Source organism: Mustelus asterias, chromosome 19 (assembly GCF_964213995.1).
Source record: "Mustelus asterias chromosome 19, sMusAst1.hap1.1, whole genome shotgun sequence".
In the NCBI taxonomy this organism is placed as follows: Eukaryota; Metazoa; Chordata; class Chondrichthyes; order Carcharhiniformes; family Triakidae; genus Mustelus; species Mustelus asterias.
The window spans coordinates 8958643-8980070 of NC_135819.1; the positions used below are offsets into that span (position 1 = coordinate 8958643).

At 43.4% G+C, this 21428-nt stretch overlaps 1 protein-coding gene across 1 annotated transcript in view; it reads left to right on the forward strand.

Moving 5' to 3' along the window:
* The window catches only part of cacna1ab (calcium channel, voltage-dependent, P/Q type, alpha 1A subunit, b), a 572403-nt gene that overhangs the window by 309408 nt on the left and 241567 nt on the right, over window positions 1-21428 (forward strand). Inside the window, exons 11-15 of the mRNA XM_078234782.1 lie at window positions 6019-6108; window positions 7860-8069; window positions 8755-8867; window positions 9908-10020; window positions 15423-15554. Of these exons, the coding sequence (XP_078090908.1) occupies window positions 6019-6108; window positions 7860-8069; window positions 8755-8867; window positions 9908-10020; window positions 15423-15554 (658 nt within the window). The remainder of the gene's footprint in view (window positions 1-6018; window positions 6109-7859; window positions 8070-8754; window positions 8868-9907; window positions 10021-15422; window positions 15555-21428) is intronic.

Sequence of the window (21428 nt, forward strand, 5' to 3'; positions counted from 1 at the left end):
GAAAGGGTTGACGTATGAGGAGAGCTTAAACAGTTTGGGCTCGTTCTCACTGGAGTTTAGAAGGATGAGAGGGGATCTGATCGAGGTATATAAAATTTTTAAAGGGATTGATGAAGTAAATGTAGACCAAATGTTTCCTCTTATGGGGCAATCTGGAACAAGAGGTCACAGGTATAGGTTGAGAGGCGGTAGATTTAAAACTGAGATGAGGAGGAACTACTTCTCGCAGAGGGTGGTGAATTTGTGGAACTCGCTGCACCATAGCGCGGGGGAGTCTGAATCATTGAATGGTTTCAAGAGGGAGATAGACATATTTCTAATTTTAAAAAAAGGGAAAGAGGGATATGGGGAATAGGTGGGGAGGTGGATTTGAGACCAGGGAGAGATCAGTCGTGATCTGATTGATTGGGCTGAATTTGCCTACTTCTGCTCCTAATTCCTATGTTCCTATTTACAGAAAGTCCCTGGGAGTGTGTCAGTATTTACATACAGACTCTGACAATGTAAGAGTAACTTGTAGAGTGTTCCTTGGAATGCGTCAGTTTTTGCAGAAAGTCTCTGACAGTATGTCAGTTTTTGCAGGGAATCTCTGATAGTGTATTCATTTTTCAAGGAGTCCCTTAGACTGTGCTAAACCTCTGAAGGGTCCCCAAAGTGTATTTACAGGGGTGTGGCGATTGTTACTTTAACCCCAGCCTTACTGATTAAGGGTCGCCTGATCTGAATAACCAATCAACACCTGAGGTGGGAATCTCTCTTAAGGGGGGGAATTTCCCGAGTTAGAAAGAGTGTACTATAAACTAGCTTGAAGCATGCAGTTAATGAAGCAACCTTATAAACAAAGTTCGTTTGTTCAACTTAAGAAGCCTCTGGGAGTACATCTTCACATCTGGCGATGAGATTAAACGATCCTGCCACTGCCTCTAGCCCTACACCTGTGAGTATTGTGTTTTAAATGAAGACTAAAAGAAAACAACAAAATATATACTCACCAGAATTCCTCTCCTCAGGCAAATAGATCCATTGGACTCCCGCATGGAGGATTGGAGTCAAAATATTGAGCGCCTTGGGGTTTTGTTTCCAGGAAAACAAAATAGGGGAGGAGGCAAAGCATAAAGCAATTCTGCTGAGCATCTGTAGAAGTCAGACCTACAATCTTATTCACAGTCTCACAGCCTAAGCGTGCACAACTCAGACATTCAATGAGCTTGAGGATTTAGTGAAGGATAATTTTCAACTCAAACTATCGGTCATAATACAGAGATTCAACGGGCTGCTTGATTGTGACTTCTATTGTTAAATCTAAGCAATTATCAGAGCGTTGTGATTTTGGAGTGACCCCAAATGACATGCTGTGGGTTAGTTTGTGGTGTGAGCAACGACACTATACAGTGCCGATTGCAAGCTGAACGGGTGATGAGGATAATGCTGGCCCCGGAAAGCGCTGAAAAAGGTTGGCAGGAGCTGCCGTTTCCCCATTAGGGTGGGAATCTGCAGCCAGATGTGGCACCAAAACTACTGAAGCAGCCGCCAAGCGGGAAGCACTTCCATCCACCCACAGAACAAAAAGATATAGCTCATATAAGATAATGAAGGGGCTGGATAGGGTAGAGGTGGAGAGATTCTTTCCACTTAGAAGGGAAACCAGAACTAGAGGGCACAGCCTCAAAATAAGGGGGGGGCCGGTTCAGAACAGAGTTGAGGGGGAACTTCTTCTCTCAGAGGGTAGTGAATCTCTGGAATTCTCTGCCCATTGAAGTGGTGGAGGCTTCCTCGTTGAATATGTTTAAATCACGGGTAGATAGTTTTCTGATCGATAAGGGAATTAGGGGAGCGGGCGGGTAAGTGGAACTGATTCGCTTCAGATCAGCCATGATCTTGTTGAATGGCGGGGCAGGCTCGAAGGGCCAGATGGCCTACTCCTGCTCCTATTTCTTATGTTCTTATGTTCTTAGGCAATCAGTCAATGATTCTTAAGGTGAAGTGTTACTGATGTGGGATAACCACACTCTTGAATCATGTAGGTTTATGAGACTAAGTGTTGTTATTGTCACAGAAGAGGACATTTGACAAAACAGTACAGAGCGAAGTCTAAACTGCCAGGTAACCAATCAGCCAAGATGTTACAAGCACACAACATGAAAGAGCCTGTCACTATTGATTCTGAAATTTGCTCTCTTTTTAATCTTAAAGCAGTCAAGCCAGAACCTATTACTGTAATGCTTGATGTAAATGGGAAACATTTAAGTATGGAAGTGTATACAGGGACACCGGCCACTGTGATGAGTGAGAACATATTTCAGTACCTGACAGAGGGTGTCCAACTATAGAACTTGGAAAGCACTTGCGCCAAGTTGAAGACATATGCAGGAAAAGCCATCATAGTAAAAGGCACCACAATAGCACCTGTGAGCTTTTGGCAGCATTCTGACCAGCTTTTTTCAACACTGCAACTAAATTACTGTGAAAATCCCCGAGTCGCCACACTAGCGCCTGTAGTGGGTACACTGAGGAAGAATTTAACATGGCCAGTGCACATAACCAGCACGCCTTTCGGACTATGGGAGGAAACCCAGGAAGACACAGGAAGGACGTGCAGACTTTGCACAGACAGTGACCAAGGGTCGCAGCTGTCCCCGGTCCCTGGTGCTGTGAGACAGCAGTGCTTTGCCACCGTGCCATCCAGAAGTAATTGTGACAAGCGAAGGATCATGTCATTTGGCCATGATTGGCTTAAAGAAATCAAGCTAAGTTAGTCCTGGATCTTTCAAGCGTGGGCAAGGAGACTGCCAGAATTGTTAAGAAAATGTGACAACGTCTTCCATGACAAATTAGGCAAAATCAAAGGCTTGCAGGCATAATTCTTTAGGGCAAGACCAGTACCATATGTCTGGCGAGAAGAAATGGTGACCGAGTTAAACAGGCTGGAAGAGCTAGGTATCTTCCAGCCGATTCAGTCCAGTGTTTCCATCCCAGTATTGAAACCGAACAAGATAATCCACATTTGTGGCGATTATAAGCTAATAGTTAATCAGGCAGCCAAGCTGGATAAGTATCCAATGCCAAGAATTGAAGACCTGTGTGCAAAGCTGGCAGGTGGCCAATCTTACACAAAACTGGTCATGCATACCAGCAACTCAAATTAGATAACATTTTCCTGGATATGTCACAATGCTCACACACACAAAGGACTATCCCAGTTTATGCGCCTGTCTTTTGGCATGTCTTTGGCATGTGCGATATTTCAAAGGATGATGGAGAGTGTGCTACAGGTGCCACCATGGTTGTAATATACCTTGATGATGTCCTTATAATTAAATCAACAGAGGCCAAGCATCTAGCAAACTTAGAGGTGCTAAAGAGGTTTCAGGGAGCTGGAGTTTCTCTCAAGGAAGAGAAGTGGATCTTTCAACCCACTAAGGTGACCTATCTGGGGCACCATGTAGATGCATAAGGATCATACCCCAAGGAAGCAAATGTCAAAGTGATAAAGGAGACACCTTCCCCCACAAACATATCTGAACTCAAATTGTTTTTGGGGATGATAAGCTACTATGGACATTTTTACCCAACTTATCGACTGCGCTGGCCCCCTCGCATGTTCTGCTAAAGAAACATCATCATTGGTCTAGATGAAGGCTTCCCAGCAGGAGGTATTCAACAGAGTGAAACAATTGCTGCATTCCTCAAACCTGTTAGTGTACTTTGATCCATCTAAAGAACTGATATTGACATGTGACGCCTCTCCATGTGACATTGATATGATGTTGTCTTATGAGATGAATGATGGCTCTGAAAGACCAATAGGGTATGTGAACAGAACCTTCTCAAAGACCAAAAGAGGGTATTCATAAATTGAGAAGGAAGGACTATCAATAGCCTTTGGCGTCAAAAGATTCTACCAAAACTTACGTGGTAGACACTTTACCATCATTTCTGACCACAAACCACTTTTGTGCCGATTCAAAGAGGACAAGGCTATCCTGCTGAAAGCCTCAGCATGAATTCAGTGATGGGTGTTAATTCTGTCCACTTGCAAATATACTTTCAGCCTGGGATACACATAGCGAATGTGGATGCTGTTAGCTGCTTACCCTTGTGATAAAGTGCCACATGCATCCCTGTACCTCAAGAAACCATCTTGGCATTAAATATTTTGGCCACATTATCATCTGCACAAAGCAGATCAGGAATTGGATCAATCGAGAGCTACTTCTGTCCAAGGTGAGAGGCAAGATATTAACAGATTGCATAAATGAGCCAGTTTTTTAGAAAATGAAACCATTCTTTACCTGCAAAAATGAATTGAGTTGTCAGGATGGCATCATACTCAGGATGGGAGAAGAGTTCCTGTACCAGCAGAGAGCTGCTCCTAACTGAATTACACAGCGCTAATCTTAGTTTCCCGAAGATGGAGATGTTTGCAGGGGTCATATGTGATGGCTTGGCATTGATGCAGATATCAAGAAGCTAGTCAAACTGTCAACACTGCCAACTGCAGCAAAAGTTGTCAACTGAAGCCCCACTACACCCTTGGGAATTGGCTTGGCTGGCCATGGGATATGGATCCATATTGACTGGGTTAGTCCAATTTGGGACACAAAGGTTTTGCTCATGATCGATGCACATTCTAATGGATGGAGATCTTTGAATTGAAGTCACCTACATTGCATGCTACCTATTAAAAGATTATGCAACTACTTTTCAACTCTTAGATTACCCAGTCATTTTATCAGACAATGGAATCATATTCACAAAGTGCTGAATTTTAAAGCATCACCAGTCTCAACGATGTTAAACACATTAGTACTGCGCCTTACCATCCAGCATCAAGCGACTAGCTGAGAGAGCCATCCAAACTTTCAAGTCTGACTTTCAAAGAAACTGTCAGGGGGAATCTTGGAAACCAAAGTTTCACACATCCTTCTTAGCTACCTGTTGCCACACCATATGCAACAATGGGAATTCCACCAGCAGATCTGCTAATGAAACATCAGAACGAGGCTAAGCCTTGTGTTTCTGAATTTGCCAAGGAGGGCAGAGACCAAGGTTTCAATTAGAAAACAAGTCATGATTCACATAGTTGAGCATGGAAATGTATGGTCGATGAAGCCATATACGTGAAAAACATTTGGCAGTACACCAAGTTGCGTCCCAGAAATGATTGTCTCTGAGACCGGACCCCTTTCATTCCAACAGACATGGAGGAATGGATCATTTGTAAACACGTGGACCACTTGAAGAGTAGAGAGATCCTCCAGCAGTCAGTGTTGCCATCAATAAATGTTTTCAAGCCCAGAAGTACTGAAGTACCTGATCGACCTGTTGTAGACGTAACATATCCGTGGAAACAAATAGTAATGGACTGTCTGTGCTGAAAGTGGTACCCGTTATTACAGTTCCTGTAAATGTTGATCCTGTAGAAGCATCTCAAACTATAGAATTACGCTGCGTTACAAGAAGCAGAAAACCTTCTCAAAGACTTGATTTCTAATTATTGAACCTATGTATATAATGTGTAACTAGAATTCAGGAGCAAGTACAAATGTAATTATTTCTCAGATTTTTATCGTGTTTTCAATTCACCTGTAATTTGGTAATGAAGATTGTAAAAAGGAGTTAAGGAGAGGGTTGTGATGATTGTCACTTTAAGGCCACCCTTACTGGGTAAAGGTCACCGATCAGCGGCTAACGTGGGGAATCGCTCTAACGGGAGGAACTTACCTAATTAGAAAGAGTATACTGTGGACTTTCTCAAGCATGCAGCTAATGAAGTAACCTTATAAATAAAGTTTCTTTGTTCAACTTAAGAAGCCTCTAGGAGTACATCTTCACTGGCGATCACTGTTAGTGTGCCAATCTTTGCAGAAAGACCCGATAAAGAAAATTTGAAACTCATTACTTTGAAAAACCTATTTCCTTCTTTTAAGAGTCGGGTTTCTCTTGGGAAGAATTAAGACTCTCCACGCCAACTCATCCATTTTCTCGCTCTTCATCTGACTTTTGTCTTCTTTCCAGCAATGAGGAGAGGAACAATAAAAAAGAGTAAAACCGATTTATTGAATCCTGAAGAGGGAGAAGATCATCTTGCGGACATCTCCTCTGTTGGTGAGTGTTTTGTGTAGTGCTGCTGTCCGTGCCAAATTGCGGTAGGAAATGTGACAAACTGTGTAAAAAGTATTTTGAATTTCCCAAATGGCTCTGTGGAATTGAATGGTCAGCAATTAAAGTTATAGATTTGATTCTGAGTGTGTATCAAGTTGGGCTGATCTCAAAAATAGCAGCAGCAGGAGAGGCTGAACCATCTTTCTGGACCAGAGCTGCTTGTTCTTTAGATTCACAGAGAGCAAACAGATGAGGTATTGGAGGGCGGCTTAAACTACAGACATTCTCTATTCTAATTACACAGTCCCTTCCTGATCAATTTTAAGTTTTCAAAAAAAGTGTTGATGTCCAAAAGGTGCCCTAGTTCATGAGTCACTGAAAGCTAGCATGCAGGTGCAGCAAGCTGTAAGGAAGGTGAATGGTCCATTGGCCTTCATTGCAAGAGAATTTAAGTACAGGAGTAAAGATGCCTTGCTGCGGTTATATAGAGCCTTGGTGAGGTCTCACTTGGGATATTGTGTAGAGTTTTGGTCTCCTTATCCGAGAAGAGATATACTTGCCACAGAGGGTGTACAACAGACGTTCACCAGATTAATCCCTGGGTGACAGGTTTGTCTCGTGAGGAGATATTGAAGAGACTAGGCCCGTATTCTCTAGAGTTTCGAAGAATGAACGTTGATCTCATTGAAACTTACAAAATTCTTCCAGGGTGTGACAGGGTGGATATAGATCGAATGTTTCCTCTGGCTGGTGAATCTAGAACCTAGGGACACATTCTCACACTAAGGGGCAGGTCATTTAAAACTGAGATAAGGAGGAATTTTTGAAATTCTCTACTCCAGAGGGCTGTGAAAGCCTAGTCATTGAGCATATTCAAGACAGAAATAAATAGATTTCTAGATGCTAATTATATCAAGAGATAGGGGATACTGTGGGTAAGTGGGGTTGAGGTAGATGCTCAGCCATGATCTAATTGAATGGCGAGCAGGCTGAATGGTCTACTCCTGTTCCTATGTTCCTAAATTTTAAGTTTTCAAAAAGTGTTGATGTCCAAAAGGTGGCCTTGTTCATGAGCCACTGAAAGCTAGCATGCAGGTGCAGCAAGCAATTAGGAAAATGAATGGTTCATTGCCCTTCATTGCAAGGGGATTTAAGTGCAGGAGTAAAGATGCCTTGCTTGTGGCTGTATAGAGCCTTGGTGGGACCTCACTTGGAGTATTGTGTAGAGTTTTCTCATCTCATCTCACTGACATGTAAAGTGACATAGCAGCGTAGTGACTAATGTTCTTGAACTACACAAATATTAGTTTAAATCAAACATTTTTCTTGTTGCAACCATCATGATTTTGGCTTCCTAAACGACTTGGGGGGGGGTTAAGTGCATCATCTGGTATGATACTGAGCCTTACGTACTAGAAGAGCTAAGGTTCCACAACTGATCATTGCCGAATTCACTGATCTAATTCAGGGTGTTGCAGTTTGGATTCCATGTGATTGCACAAAGGAGGGGCAGGAAATCATCCAGAATTATTGCTCTTAATTGCTACAGAAATCTGCACAGTTTGGGGACTTAGTGTGAGGGTAGAATTGGACTTAATTGTGATGTCCTCACCACAATATACTTCAATGCAAGGCACCAATTTCAGCAGAGGGTAGAAGAGAAAACCAGAGAGTGGACGCAATCAGAAATGATAATCAATACGCTAATCAGATCTTTTTATTAATTGACTGTCTGTTGTTTTCTCCCGGAGCAGGATCTCCATTTACAAGAGCAAGTATTAAAAGTGCCAAACTTGAGGGTTCTTCATTTTTCCGTAAGAAGGAAAGACGGTTTCGCTTCTTCGTCCGACGGGTAGTGAAAACTCAGGCCTTTTACTGGACTGTCCTTAGTCTGGTAGCACTCAACACCTTGTGTGTTGCAATTGTACACTACAAGCAGCCAGACTGGCTCTCTGACTTCCTCTGTGAGTGTCTCAGCAGGTCATTCATACATGTTGTATATTAGGTGAGGGTGATGCATGGGTCAGACTGTTCTGTGACTTAGATGCAGATCAAGAGGGTGCTAGGTTTTTTTTTAATGCCAGCTATGCCTATTTCAAAGACTTTGATCCTTAAAGCACGGTCTTATTTGAATGGCTATTTACAATGCTCACTATAATTATGTAGACGTATGTGTTATGCCATTAACTTAATGTTGTGAAGTTTTTTTTAGACCTCTTGTGACATGCCATTTAAAGGGGTTGCAGGGCACTCAGATTGGGGTTATTTTAATGAGGCTGGCTGCTGCCTGATTATGGGCTAATTGTACAGAGCGCTTTGCTAAATCCTGCAGGAATAGCACACCCTGCTTATATTATTAAAGAGAAAGCAAAACCTCTATATAATACAACAGAATAATGCACCCTGTATATTTTATAATGGAACAATGTATCCTGTATGTTATAGTAGAATAAACCTCATATGCTATATAGTAACAGTACTATTTATATGTATTAAATAATCCTGCAACTTGCATGTACAATATTGTTTATCCCTATTTTTATTGGAAACAGCCAGTGTAAACTTATCTTGTTGCAATTATGCTCCTTTGTCATTGTTTAGGCTCTGTATCCCATTGTTAACTGACTGTCTTTTTCCCTCCATTTTCAGACTATGCAGAATTCATTTTCTTAGCACTCTTTATGTCAGAAATGTTTATAAAAATGTATGGGCTTGGGACTAGGCCTTACTTTCATTCTTCTTTCAACTGTTTTGATTGTGCGGTAAGTGACATGTAACAATTTCATTCTGAGCATTTTATTCTTGGGATTTTGATGTATTGTTGGTAAATACGCTGCAGTGTGTTTAGCTGAGGCATCAACCAGGAAAGACCTGGATTCAATGCCTTCCCTGTGCTAATTTAGCTGATCTCACTATATGGGCTCACAGAGGATGAGGCCTGGTACCCTCTGGTGTCTGGAAGCTATATCCTAGAGTATGCTCAGGACAGGAAGGCGAATGTCAGATTGGTTAATTTGATAAAAACGGATCAATTCCTGAACTGATCAGTTCTTATGTTAAAGAATGGAGAAGTCAGTCATGGATATTCTTCCTGCAGTAAGATTTGAATGTGATGTGCATGAGAAGAATTGTTTTGGTTGCTGAATGAAAACATTCTTAACGTGCTCATGAAGATTTCTCTGGTTGTAGTCAAACACGAATGTTTAAAGGAAAAACCAGTGAAGTAAACCTTCATAAACTTGTTCACAGTGTTAGCAGACTTCACTTGTGGGGAGGTTACATTAAAAGTATGATGTATGGAAAAGATAAAATACTGCAGATGCTGGAAATCTGAAATAAAACATAAAATGCTGGAAAAACTCAGCAGGTCTGGCAGCATCTGTGGAGAGAGAAACAGAATAACGTTTTGAGTCTGTGTGACTTCTTCAGTGAACTCTGGTATACAGATGTTGCAAGACCTATTGAGTTTTTCCAGCATTTTCTATTTTAATTCATATGTGCACCTTTCCAGTTAGATACATTGGGTAGTGATCACTTCATTCTTTTTCCCTCTATTCCACTTCTGTGAGTAAATCTGGAAAGAAAGTTGGGTTACTGGTTTGGGTATGACCATTGATGAGGACCCTGAATCAAAATCATCTCATAAAGGGTGCCACTAGAATCGTTAGCCTTTTCTCATTCGGACGCTGACTGAGCTGCTGTTTATTCCCAATGTTCTGTGTTCTATTTGAGATTTCCAGTATACCTAGTTTTTCTTTTCTCTCTAATGAATGGTAAGTGAATCTCTCTTCTCTTGTTTCAGGTTATTATAGGCAGTATTTTTGAAGTTTTCTGGGCTGCTGTTAAGCCAGGTACCTCTTTTGGCATCAGTGTTTTACGGGCACTCAGGTTACTTCGAATATTCAAAGTTACAAAGTAAGTTTGCCCTATTCTCCATCCTGTCTGTTCCACATTTGGCTGATACCATTGATGTTCACGCACTCCAGACTGTACTGAGATTATTGATGTACACTGTGCTTGGTTCCCTAATTACTTTGGCTAGTTCTGCTACAAATAGAATAGGGTAAATTGATTGACAGTAAATTCAGATGAACTATTCAGAATTGGTGCTTCTACCTGCGACCAGGCTAAGAATCATTTCATACTAATGGAAATACAATCTCTCTCTCTCATCTGTGCAGATCCCAAATGAGCCTAGTTTGTTTGTGTCTCAATTCAGTTCTGGTGATTGAGGACCCAAGGCATAAAACTGTCCCGAATTGGCAATCTCATTGAGAGACCACACTATTCCTGAGGTGGAAATGGAAATGTTGTATACTTGTGCAATGGGGGAATTCATCTGACAGTGTGAATGTTGACGTATTCATTCGAAGCAGTGTGGATAGAGCTTTATTCTGTATCTAACCATATTCTATCTGACCTCAGGCACCTAGGTGCTTAAAATGAAAAATGCATCTCAATCCCCAGTACTAACTGAGCTTGATTTGTATCCTATCATGTCCCTCATTGGTGACCAGTTTTAAAATGGTGCTGGCAGAGGACTTGGAGAAGGTTGCCACTCCTTTTGATGGCGAATGCCACAAGCTGGCGTTGGATTGAATATATGCTAATTGCTTTACCATATATGGATGAACAAGCTGGTCCAAACAACCTGCGTCCATGTGTGCACACAGAACATTTCATTGTGGTTCAAACGGTGGTTCAAACAGTGCACAAATCTTTGCGTAATGACAATATCAGAACATCTTTCTGCGATAAAAAGTCCAGGAGATCCATGGGAAATCACTGATTGATTTTCCCTGTTGGGCTCATTGATTATGAGTTCCCCTGGTAACAGGCAATGGTATGCCCACTGGAACTCATTACCTAAGCGTTTTATAAGGCAGACCCAGGACTGGGCCTGCAGAACGACTTGTCCCAGTCAGGGACTAGTGTTTGTATACCACGATAGTGGTTTTACTTTGCATTCTGTAAATAAACTATGTTCCTTTCCAGTCGGGCTTCCCGAGTTATTACATTGGCGACGAGGAGCAAGAAAAGTTTCGGACAGCCTTGCCTTTGAGCGAACCTGGTAAGACAGTGACAGGGAGATATTGAATATGCCGCTGTTTGGAAAACTGGCACCTTATGATGCGGGTGTGGAGGATTGGCCTGACCACGCCAAAAGAATGAGATATTTCTTCCGGGAAAACGGATAGAAGGGGACAAGCGGAAAAAGTCATCCTCCTGACTGTTTGTGGGGCTCCGACTTTCAGCATCATAAAACGTTTAACCTACCAGCAGCCCCAGATTCAAAATCTTTCAACGAATTGATAGATATGGTATCGGACTACGACCCTAAACCATCTGTTATATTTCAACGCTACAGGTTCAATGCGGCAAATAGACTCCCTGGGGAACCAGTCACTGAATTCTTGTTGAGACTGTGGAAATTAGCAGAAAATTGTGAGTACGGGCCAGCATTTCCGGAAATGTTAAGGGATCGCTTAGTATGTGGAATCACATATGGCTGGTCCCCTATGCCCTATGTGCCAAAGTAGAGGCTGAATTGGAATAGCTAGAGGAACTTGGCATTATACGCCCAGCACAATTTCCTGAATGGGCTGCGCCGGCAGCTCCAGTTTTAAAACCTGACAGTTTGGTCTGTCTCTGTAAGGATTATAAATTGACAGTCAATGGAGCCTCCCACTTAAACAGATACCCAATGCCATGCATCGAAGAATTGGACACGAAGCTGGCTGGTGGTCACACATTTTCCAAATTGGACATAAGCCACGCCTACCTCCAACTGGAGCTTGAGGTGCAATCCAGGAAGTATGTTAACATAAATACTCATAAAGGGCTGTATGAGTACACTGGCTTCCTCTCTTCGGCTAGGGGTACCGAGAATGGCAGTCTACCTGGATGATGTTTTAATCTCAGGAGCTACTGCAAAGGAACGTTTGGAGGAGGTCTTGCGCTGTTTTTATGATGCTGGCGTTCGATTGAAAAGTGAAAAATGTATGTTCTGGGTCAACAAGGTGACATAGCCTGGGTATAGAGTTGACAAGGATGGATTACACACTGTCGAAGAGAAGGTGAAAACTATAAAATAGGTTCCGATCAAGGAACACAGCCGAGTTGAAGTCTTTCCTAGGTCCCATAAATTACTAAGTGCAATTCATACAAACTTGGCTACCCTGCTGACACCCCTCCATGTACTGTTTTTAAAAAAAATCAGAAATGGTCGTGGCAAATGCAACAAGAGAAAGCCTTTGCAAACAACAATTGCTGTCAACAAATGTATAAGCCCATTATGACCTCCTGAGACCATTCATTGTAACCTGCAACCGATGCCTCCCCTGTAGGATAGGAGCGGTATTATCATACCATTGGGACAATGGGACAGAATGTCATACAGCCCTTTATGAGTATTTATGTTAACATACTTCCTGGATTGCACCTCAAGCTCCAATTGGAGGTAGGCGTGGTTTATGTCCAATTTGGAAAATATGTGACCACCAACCAGCTTTGTGTACAATTCTTCCATGCATGGCATTGGGTATCTGTTTAAGTGGGAGGATCTGTTGACTATCAACTTATAATCCTTACAGAGACACGAACACTGGCGGATGCAGGGAGGAAGTATGCCCACACTGAAAAAGAAGGTTTGGCCATGGTGTTTGCGGTGAAAGATTTCCACCAGTGCATCTACGATCGGCATTTCACCATAGTAACCAATCACTAACCTCTGCTGGGCCTCTTCAAGGAAGGCAAGCCCGGATCCAATGCTGGACACTGACATTAGGTGCCTAAGCACATATTTTAGAACACCGTCTAGGGAAACATATAGCCAACGCCGATGCCTTGAGCCACTTGCTGCTACCCACCAGCTTACCTTCTCCTCTGAAGATGGATGAAGCCGTCATGACTCTAAATTTCACGGACACTCTGCCAGTATTTACCAAGAAGATCTAGGCATTGACCCAAAAGGATCCTATGTTGGCGGACCTTTGTCACATAGTCCTAAGTGGTGGACCACAGAGGCATCCTATGGAGGATTTGAAACCTTATCTCTCTAACTATCAGGAGTTTGGTATAGAAGATGGCATCATCTTGTGGGGAGCCCGGATGGTTGCCCTGTGTTCAGGCCAGTGACTGATACTTCAAGAATTACACAATGGCTACTCAGGAATTTCTAAGATGAAAATGCTCACAAGGAGCTATGTCTGGTAGCCTGGCATAGACACCAATGGCGTGGTGGCGCAGTGGTTAGCACTGCTGCCTCACAGCGCCAGGGACCTGGGTTCGATTCCCAGCTTGGGTCACTGTTTGTGTGGAGTCTGCATGTTCTCTCTGTGTCTGCATGGGTTTCCTCCGGGTGCTCCAGTTTCCTCCCTCAGTCCAAAAGACATGCTGGTTAGGATGCATTGGGCATGCTAAATTCTCCCTCAGTGTACCCGAACAGCACCGGAGTGTGGCGACCAGGGGATTTTCACAGCAGCTTCATTGCAGTGTTAATTGATGTAATTTTGATACTAAAAAAAAAAATTTTTTTTAAAACTGATGTCGAAAACCTGGTCAAGCGGTGCAAAACTTGCCAGAAAACCAGAAAGCCCCACCGGCAGCCTTGTTGTACCGTTGGGAATGTCCGTGGAGACTTTGGGTGTTAATACATGCTGACTTTGCAAGGCCATTTATGGACTCCAGGGTTTTAATCCTCATTGATGCCTATTCAATATGGATTGATATGTATCAAATGGGCTCTAGTATGTCTTATAATACCATAGAGAAACTCCGTCAATCCTTCAGTACGCATGGCATACTCGAGATTCTCATAACAGACAACAGGACCCCATTTACCAGCAGGGAGTTTCACACCTTCGTGAGTACAAGCCGAGTGAGGCATATCCGCATGGTACCCTCCCACCTGTCTTCAAACAGCCTGGCTGAGCAGACGGTCCAGTCATTTGAAAGTGGCATGAAGAATCAAACCACAGGTTCCCTGGAAACAAAGCTCGCACATTTTCTTTTTAACTCAGGACTATGCTGCATATGACAAAGGAAATGGCCCCATTGGAGCTATTGATGGGCCAACCCACCTTCAGACTAGGCTTAGCCTGACAACTCTAAATTTGGGTGGCAAAATTGTGTTAAAACAAGAAGCCCAGAAAAGGGGCCACGATGGTCAGAGACCAGATAGAGTCTTCAAGGCGGGAGATACGGTCCACATGAGGGACTTCAGCGATGGCTCTCCATGGATTCCGGGAATTATTCCCAAAATCAATAGGAGTGGTGTCGTACAGGCTGCAAACCAGGGAGAAGACCTTCAAAAAACACATCAATCATTTCTGTAACAGGGAACCTTCCACAGGGGCAGCAGGTTCAACGGACATGCCACCATCGGCATCCTTCACACGGGCCTGCGGATGGGACTTTCTGCCCAAAACCTCAAGAGCAAGCCCTCGGGGGAATCACTGATTTATCTCCTTGGGGTCTCGTTGAGTACGAGTTCCGCTGGTAACAAGCAATGGCTTGCCCAGCTGGAGCTCATTACCTAAGCCTTTTATAAGGCAGACCCAGGACTGGACCTGCAGAACATTTGTGTTTGTACACCATGGCAGTGGTTTTACTTTGCATTCAGTAATTAAGCTATGTTCCTTTCCAGTCAGGCTTCCTGAGTCATTACATTCTCCCTCCTATAATCTCCCAGGAAATTAAAAAAAACAAGAAAAGCATAAACTTGAAAAAATGGCCTCTGTGGATATTTGGCTGTATACAATATTTAGTGTTTCGTCTGGACTTAATGGGGTATTGAGTTGAGACTGCTGGTTGGACAAATACTAGACTTTGTAACTGAATTTATCATCCATCCAAATTTAATGATTGTTATTAATTTTATTTAGTGCCACTATTTTTAAAGTGGCGTTTTCATTTTAAAGGAAGGAGCCTTGTGGTTGTTCTGATGAGATCAGTTGTCCATATAAAAGCACTTAGTGAACATTTGGTGCCTCGAACTCGCTGTCGGGGGAGGTAGTGGAAGCGGATACGGTAGTGGCTTTTAAGGGGCGTCTTGACAAATACATGAATAGGATGGGTGTAGAGGGATATGGTCCCCGGAAGGACCATAGGGGGTTTTAGTTAAGTCGGGCAGCATAGTCAGTGCAGGCTTGGAGAGCCGAAGGGCCTATTCCTGTGCTATAATTTTCTTTGTTCTTTGTATCTACAAAATGTTCATATCATACCATTGACACAGGTACAGGATTTAATGTTGTATGGAATTTTAGCTTCCTCAAGTACAATAAAACTGATCGATTTTTTTTTTTTCTTCTTCCCAGGTACTGGGCTTCTCTTCGAAACTTGGTTGTCTCCTTACTGAGTTCCATGAAGTCTATTATTAGCTTATTGTTCCTATTGTTCCTCTTTATTGTTGTATTTGCTCTTTTAGGGATGCAGCTCTTTGGTGGCCAGTAAGTACCAGGTTCCCATATATATTCCATATATTTGCGTATGCATGTCTTTAATGATTGTATTCTTTAATCAAATCTTGTATCAAATTTGAATATTTAATCATATGAAGGAAATGATTTGAATAGAAATAATGGTACATATTGTAGTGGAGTCATAGCTATTACCTGACATTGGACCGGCACTGAAATTCATATACCACATGCATGATGGATAATGGGCAGAGACCATACTTGCTGAGCAATTTTGAGTGTGTTAAGAATTGTACTAACAACCACTTTAAGAATTTCAGTTGGGCTCTTAATGTAGCTCATTTACAACTGAAGCTACAAATGTGCAGGGACATGTCTTCTGCCAGCAAAAAGAACATGCTCTGGCAACTTTTATAAATTAAACAAAAGAATGGGAGACAATATGTCTCTGGTGCATTCTCCATGACAATGTCTCAACCAATCAGAGCCAAGTCGCCATCCATCGATCACCCTTATCTCATGCAGTATTAATTGTTGCTCCCATTGAAATTTGATGGTCTTGTATCTGTCCTGATGAGTGCAAGATGAAAAGCTTTGACAATGTCTTTTTTTTTCAGCAATACTCAAGTTCTGTCCTACTAAGCGATTATTCCCCTTTTTCTTATAGCAAAACAGAACACACACTTCACAGATATAATTTATGCTGTCCTTTAAGTAGACATTCAGTTCTCCTGGAATCATTTCAAGGTGATTCTTAGCTCCTGAGGGCTTACTTTTGTCCTTTTCCTTTTTTTATCCTGTGATCTTTTAATCTTCGAACTTTCATAGTCAGGATTCCTTCTTCCCTGGACATTCCTCATCCAGCTCAAGTTAGGTGAATCTTCCAGCTTTGTTTTAACTCCGCATGAATTCATTCTTCTCAATTTGAGAACGAGCTCCCACATTCCTGCATGGCGATTTACTACCTATGTCCCAGATTATGGAAGACTAACATTCATTATCTGTGCCTTTTCAGGATTATTTTTGAAATCCCTCCCCTCGCAAAGCCCATTAAAAAAGGAAAAGTGAGTCACGTAGATCTTGCATTCTGGTAGAAATGCTGATTATCTATTCCTGAGACCCCAACTCTCTTTTATCTTGGACAATTTTAGGACATAGCTGTTTACAATCTAGCATTCTCAACGCTTTTCTGGAACTTTGGAAACTTACAGTCTGTTCACTGTTAGCACACAGGCTTTTGCCATAGTCTCCCAGTGTAGACACCTTACACACCTTCTTCCCAATAAAACAATGTGGGTTCCTTTTAATTTCCAACAATCAAACCTCCCAGCATTGTTATCAGGCAGACTTCAGAGCAGATCAAATGACCCCCTTCATTTTACCTTAAATTAAAGACATAGTCCCAAAACAAAATACTTTAGGTGTCAATTATAATGTGCTACAGTTGATTGTGAAGTGTGACTTTAAGTACTATGTTACAATTGAACATGGTAGGAGAATTTGACCAAACATAGCTGAGAATAGAAATCATAGCCTTCATAAGAAGGAACACATCTTTGCAAAGCTGAGCCTAGCTTTTGTTGTAGTCACTTTTCTCCTTCTAAACAATGTTACAAATTGTTTACCTTTTCTGAATCCATCATTGTCAAGGTATGATTGCATACCTGGTTCTTTCTTTACTTTTTGTCCGTTTTTTCCTGTCAGTAACAGTAAAAATATGCAAATTTAGCAGTAATTTGGATCTTTTTCGAGAACAGGAAAAATAATATTTTAGCAAAACCAAAGCAGAAAAAATTGGAATGCTCCAACTCTCATTATTGTCTGTATATGAGTACAAGGAAGTTGGAGTATATCATGTCTGCTTCATTAACAAGTTACAGGGAAAGGGGGGGATTTGAAAATAACAAAAGACGAGGAGCCCTAATAATAATCGATTCAAAGAAGTCACTGCATTAATCAAAACAGAGCAGACCAGGGAGTTGTGGGGGAGTTCTCCACACCTGATGAGCATGGAAGGTGGGAGGGCAAGTCTGGTGGGCATCTCTCCCCTCCACCCTGTTTTACAAATGAGTACCTGGGAGTCCTCGTGGAGGAGGTCAGAACCAGGTAGGACATACTGATGCCCAGGGACGGCAAGAGAAAGCTGCCCCATTTAATGAAGAAGGCCTGGCAGAGGTTGTCATCCAGGTCAAAGGGCACAACATGGTGCGCTGCATGGTGCTACAAAAGATCAAATGATCTTCAGTAGTCGGCAAGGGAAAGATGGCATGAAACTGCACAAGTGTAGCCCAAGTTCCATGGAGTGCTCAACGGTGTAAAAGTGTATGTGTCAACTGCCACTGAAGTCTGTGCTGCCAAGGCTGGATGTCACCATGCTTGGCCTCAGTGCAATAGAGAGTGAGGTGTGGTACTGTACATGCTCCACTAACTGGGTGTGTGGGGGGAGGGGCGAAGTGCAAACCAGAATGGACCTTAGGGACAGGGAGCTTTAGTGATGAAATGCATTCTATTCTCCCCTTTCAGAAGATAACGTGGTAGAGTACCAAAGAATGGGCAGTGGCATGTCCAGTCTATATGTGGTTAGCCAATACAAGAGTGGTAGACTGGCGTTGGAATGCTGCTGCCCAGATCATTCCAGCAGTTGTGGCGAGGCACGGATCTTGAATTAAGGTAAGAGTGCAGTTCACAGATGCTTGTGCGGGCAGGGACTGTAAACATTATGGAGTCCTCTCATTTAAAATGGAAATGTTGCAGCACGAGTGTCCATAGAAGCCCCAATGCAGATGGCACCATGCTGCAGGTCTCCATTGTCTCATAAGCATGCACAGTGACTATTGGTTGATTTGAAATTACTGCTATTTTGTCTTCCTCCGCAGATGCGCCGTCTACACGAGCTACTGTGATTCTGAGGACTCCCCTTTAAGCTCAGAGGAAGACATTTTGCACCTGCACAGTGCCACACACACTCACCAGCACAGATACTCACTCGAGTTGGCATTAGGTCATCGGTTCCATGGGTTTGCACCATGGTGAGGGCATATGACACTTGCATGAGGAGCTGGCAGAGGCAGAGAGGTCCCCGGGTGCCGGCAGTGGGAGTAGTGCTGGACTCGAGGCCTGTGCTGAGTCCAAGACAGATGACAAACCTCTGGAGTCGTGCATCAGATGGCAGATGCTGAATATCCAGCAGGATGCATGGGGAGATCTGATAGAGATCCCTGAGAGACTGCATTATGGAAGAGTCTGTGCAGACTTTGAGCACATATCCTCCTCTATTGAGAGAGTGGGAACCCTCATAGAGAGAGAGCTTCAGGAACAGAATCAGGGATTCCAAGGTCATGCTCGGACCTGCATTCTAACATCTTGAGGGTTCACTGTCAGTGAGAGAGATGGATGAGGCACCTAGTCTCTCTGCTAGGTGTCTATCCATCCATGGTGGACAAGCTACCTGTTGCCTTTGTACACTCCTCTCAGGGCTCTTCAGATGAGGGCACCAGGTCTTCAGCCCCTTTTCTAGTGGCCACTGCATCTGATGATGACTGAGGATTGCCCAGCCATGGGGCAAGTCACACTCTGCTCAGGCTCCACTGGCCAGAGGACAACAGCCAAGGTCATCATGGCCACCAGGACAGCAGAGTTAGCAGCCTGCCTCCAAAGCAAGGGGAAGCACCAAGATGCAGCATCCTCAAATGTAAGTTAGAGGCACCTTGAGCATAACAGGAGCTTGTCACATATTACATTATTGCATTCATTATTTTGAAATTTGTGTTTGGTTTGGCAACATTGTATGTTCTTTGTTGGTGCATTGACAATAACATAAACATATATTTTGCTTTTGTGGGCCAAGCTGGCTGATGGTTGCAATACATGCCAAATACAGCACAGGCTTCCAACTGTATTGCATCGTGTGATTCTGGAGTTTGAAGTTGGTCCAGCACATCACAATTGTTTGTAAAGGGGACAGTGCCATTGGCACGAGGACGCATTGATGCTTTGGATACTGAGCTGGAGGTTCGCAAGATCAGGGCATCCCTGGTGTCCCTGGCTCCCTGAAGATTCCTGTTGTCTGCCCCTCCAGATCCTCACCCTGCACCTAATTGGGCTCTTCATCAGACTCATCATTGGAGTCACCCTCGCGGGCCTATGGAACTGCCTCACTTTCCTCAGCTTCCATTGGGTTTTTCCTGCCAGAGCCAGATTGGGCAGGGTGCAGCACGTTACGACTATAAGGGAGAAGTGCTCTCTGCCTAAAGGATACTTCAGTGCTCACCCTGATGAGGTTCGAGTCTGAAATGTATCTTCAGCAGCCCAATGGTTCTCTTCACCATCGCCCGTGTGGAGGCGTAACTCCTGTTGTATCTCTCCTCTGCCTCTAATCTTGGGTGTCAGAGTGGGGTCAGAAGCCACCTTTTCAAGGGATAGCCCTTTTCACCCAGGAACCATCAAACCAATTGCACAGGAGCCACGACCAGTCTTGGTACCTGTGAGTGCCACGAGACGTAAGCATCATGTAAGCTGCAAGGGGACCGGGCACAGACTTGGAGAATCTGTGTCCCATGGTCACAGATAATCTGCACATTTATTGAGTGGAAGCCCTTCCTGTTCACAAACGCTCCCTTATCATCTACTGGCACCTTAATAGACACCTGAGTGCAATCTATTGTACCCTGGAATCAGGGGAAGATTGCAATCACAGCCAAGCTATCTCTATCTGGCTGGCCTTAACTGTCCGGTAATGGATGAATGTGTGGACATGTCTGACGATAGCATCGGTGACAAGCTTAACACAACTGTGTGCAGCTGATTGGAACACACCAAACAGACCCCCCCCCGCTGACGCCTGGAAAGAACTGGTGGAGTAAAAGTTGAGGGCCACTGTGACGTTCAAAGCCACCGGCATGGGTTGTCCAATCATGTGATTCGGGACAACTCCTGGCCCAGTCACTGTCACTGTGTCCATAGAGAGGCAGAGGCTCATTTGGCACAGGACCTCAGACATTTGAACATAGTTGGGGTGTTGCCTGTAGCCTCCAACCACTGAGTAATGGTGTCTTCTGTTGACCTTAGCGCCTTGACCTCCCTTTTGGCCTGATACCAACTGAGCCCATTCCTTTCCTCCCAAAGGTCTCTCCTTGGAACATTGCCTGCAATCACCTGGCCTCCTCTCCCTCCTGCTGCTCTCTTCCTCTTCAGAGGAAATCGCATCAGCTGAATATACTGTCCCCATTAGATGAGATGCACAAGGGCTTGTGTCTTGTAACTAAGGGTGCACTGCTCTGCAATCCTTAAGCAAACCTTCCAGGCAAAATGAGGTCGAATAGATTTAGGCAGGCTTGAAAAACTATAGAAATCAAAAGAAAATCTGGCACAACTCTGAACTGAGATAGCAACAAATTGGCAAAGAAACTAAATGTGCTTATACTCTGGGGGCCTGTTATCCTGCCCTCGGATGACAAGTTGATGAAAATGTGCTGGCTGCCCACTCGTTTTACCCATGCACATCTCGGCCTTTTGGCTAAGATCAAGTGTAGTATGGATCGCCTGCACTTGGTTGAGGTCATTAGGTTACACTGAAGCTTCATGTGTTTCATATGAAGCAATTTTTAAAAGCGGCATCTCGGCCTTTTGGCTAAGATGCAAATGAGCCCAAGTCTTAGAGGTGGAACCTCCCCCTTCTCCAATCAGCTTGGCTCATGTAGATCAGGCCCAGGACAGGGTGGTTTGGTCGCTTGCCCTGACTTGTCAGCCTGGATCTGAAATGTCTCAACTTGTTGAGACTCTGAATTGGATTTGATTTGATTGAATTGGAAAAGTATAAACAAGAGCAAAATTGCTCAACCAATGTAAAGTCACTTCAATATACTTGTTAATGGCGTTAATTGGTCCTTTAGTTATTGGTGGGTG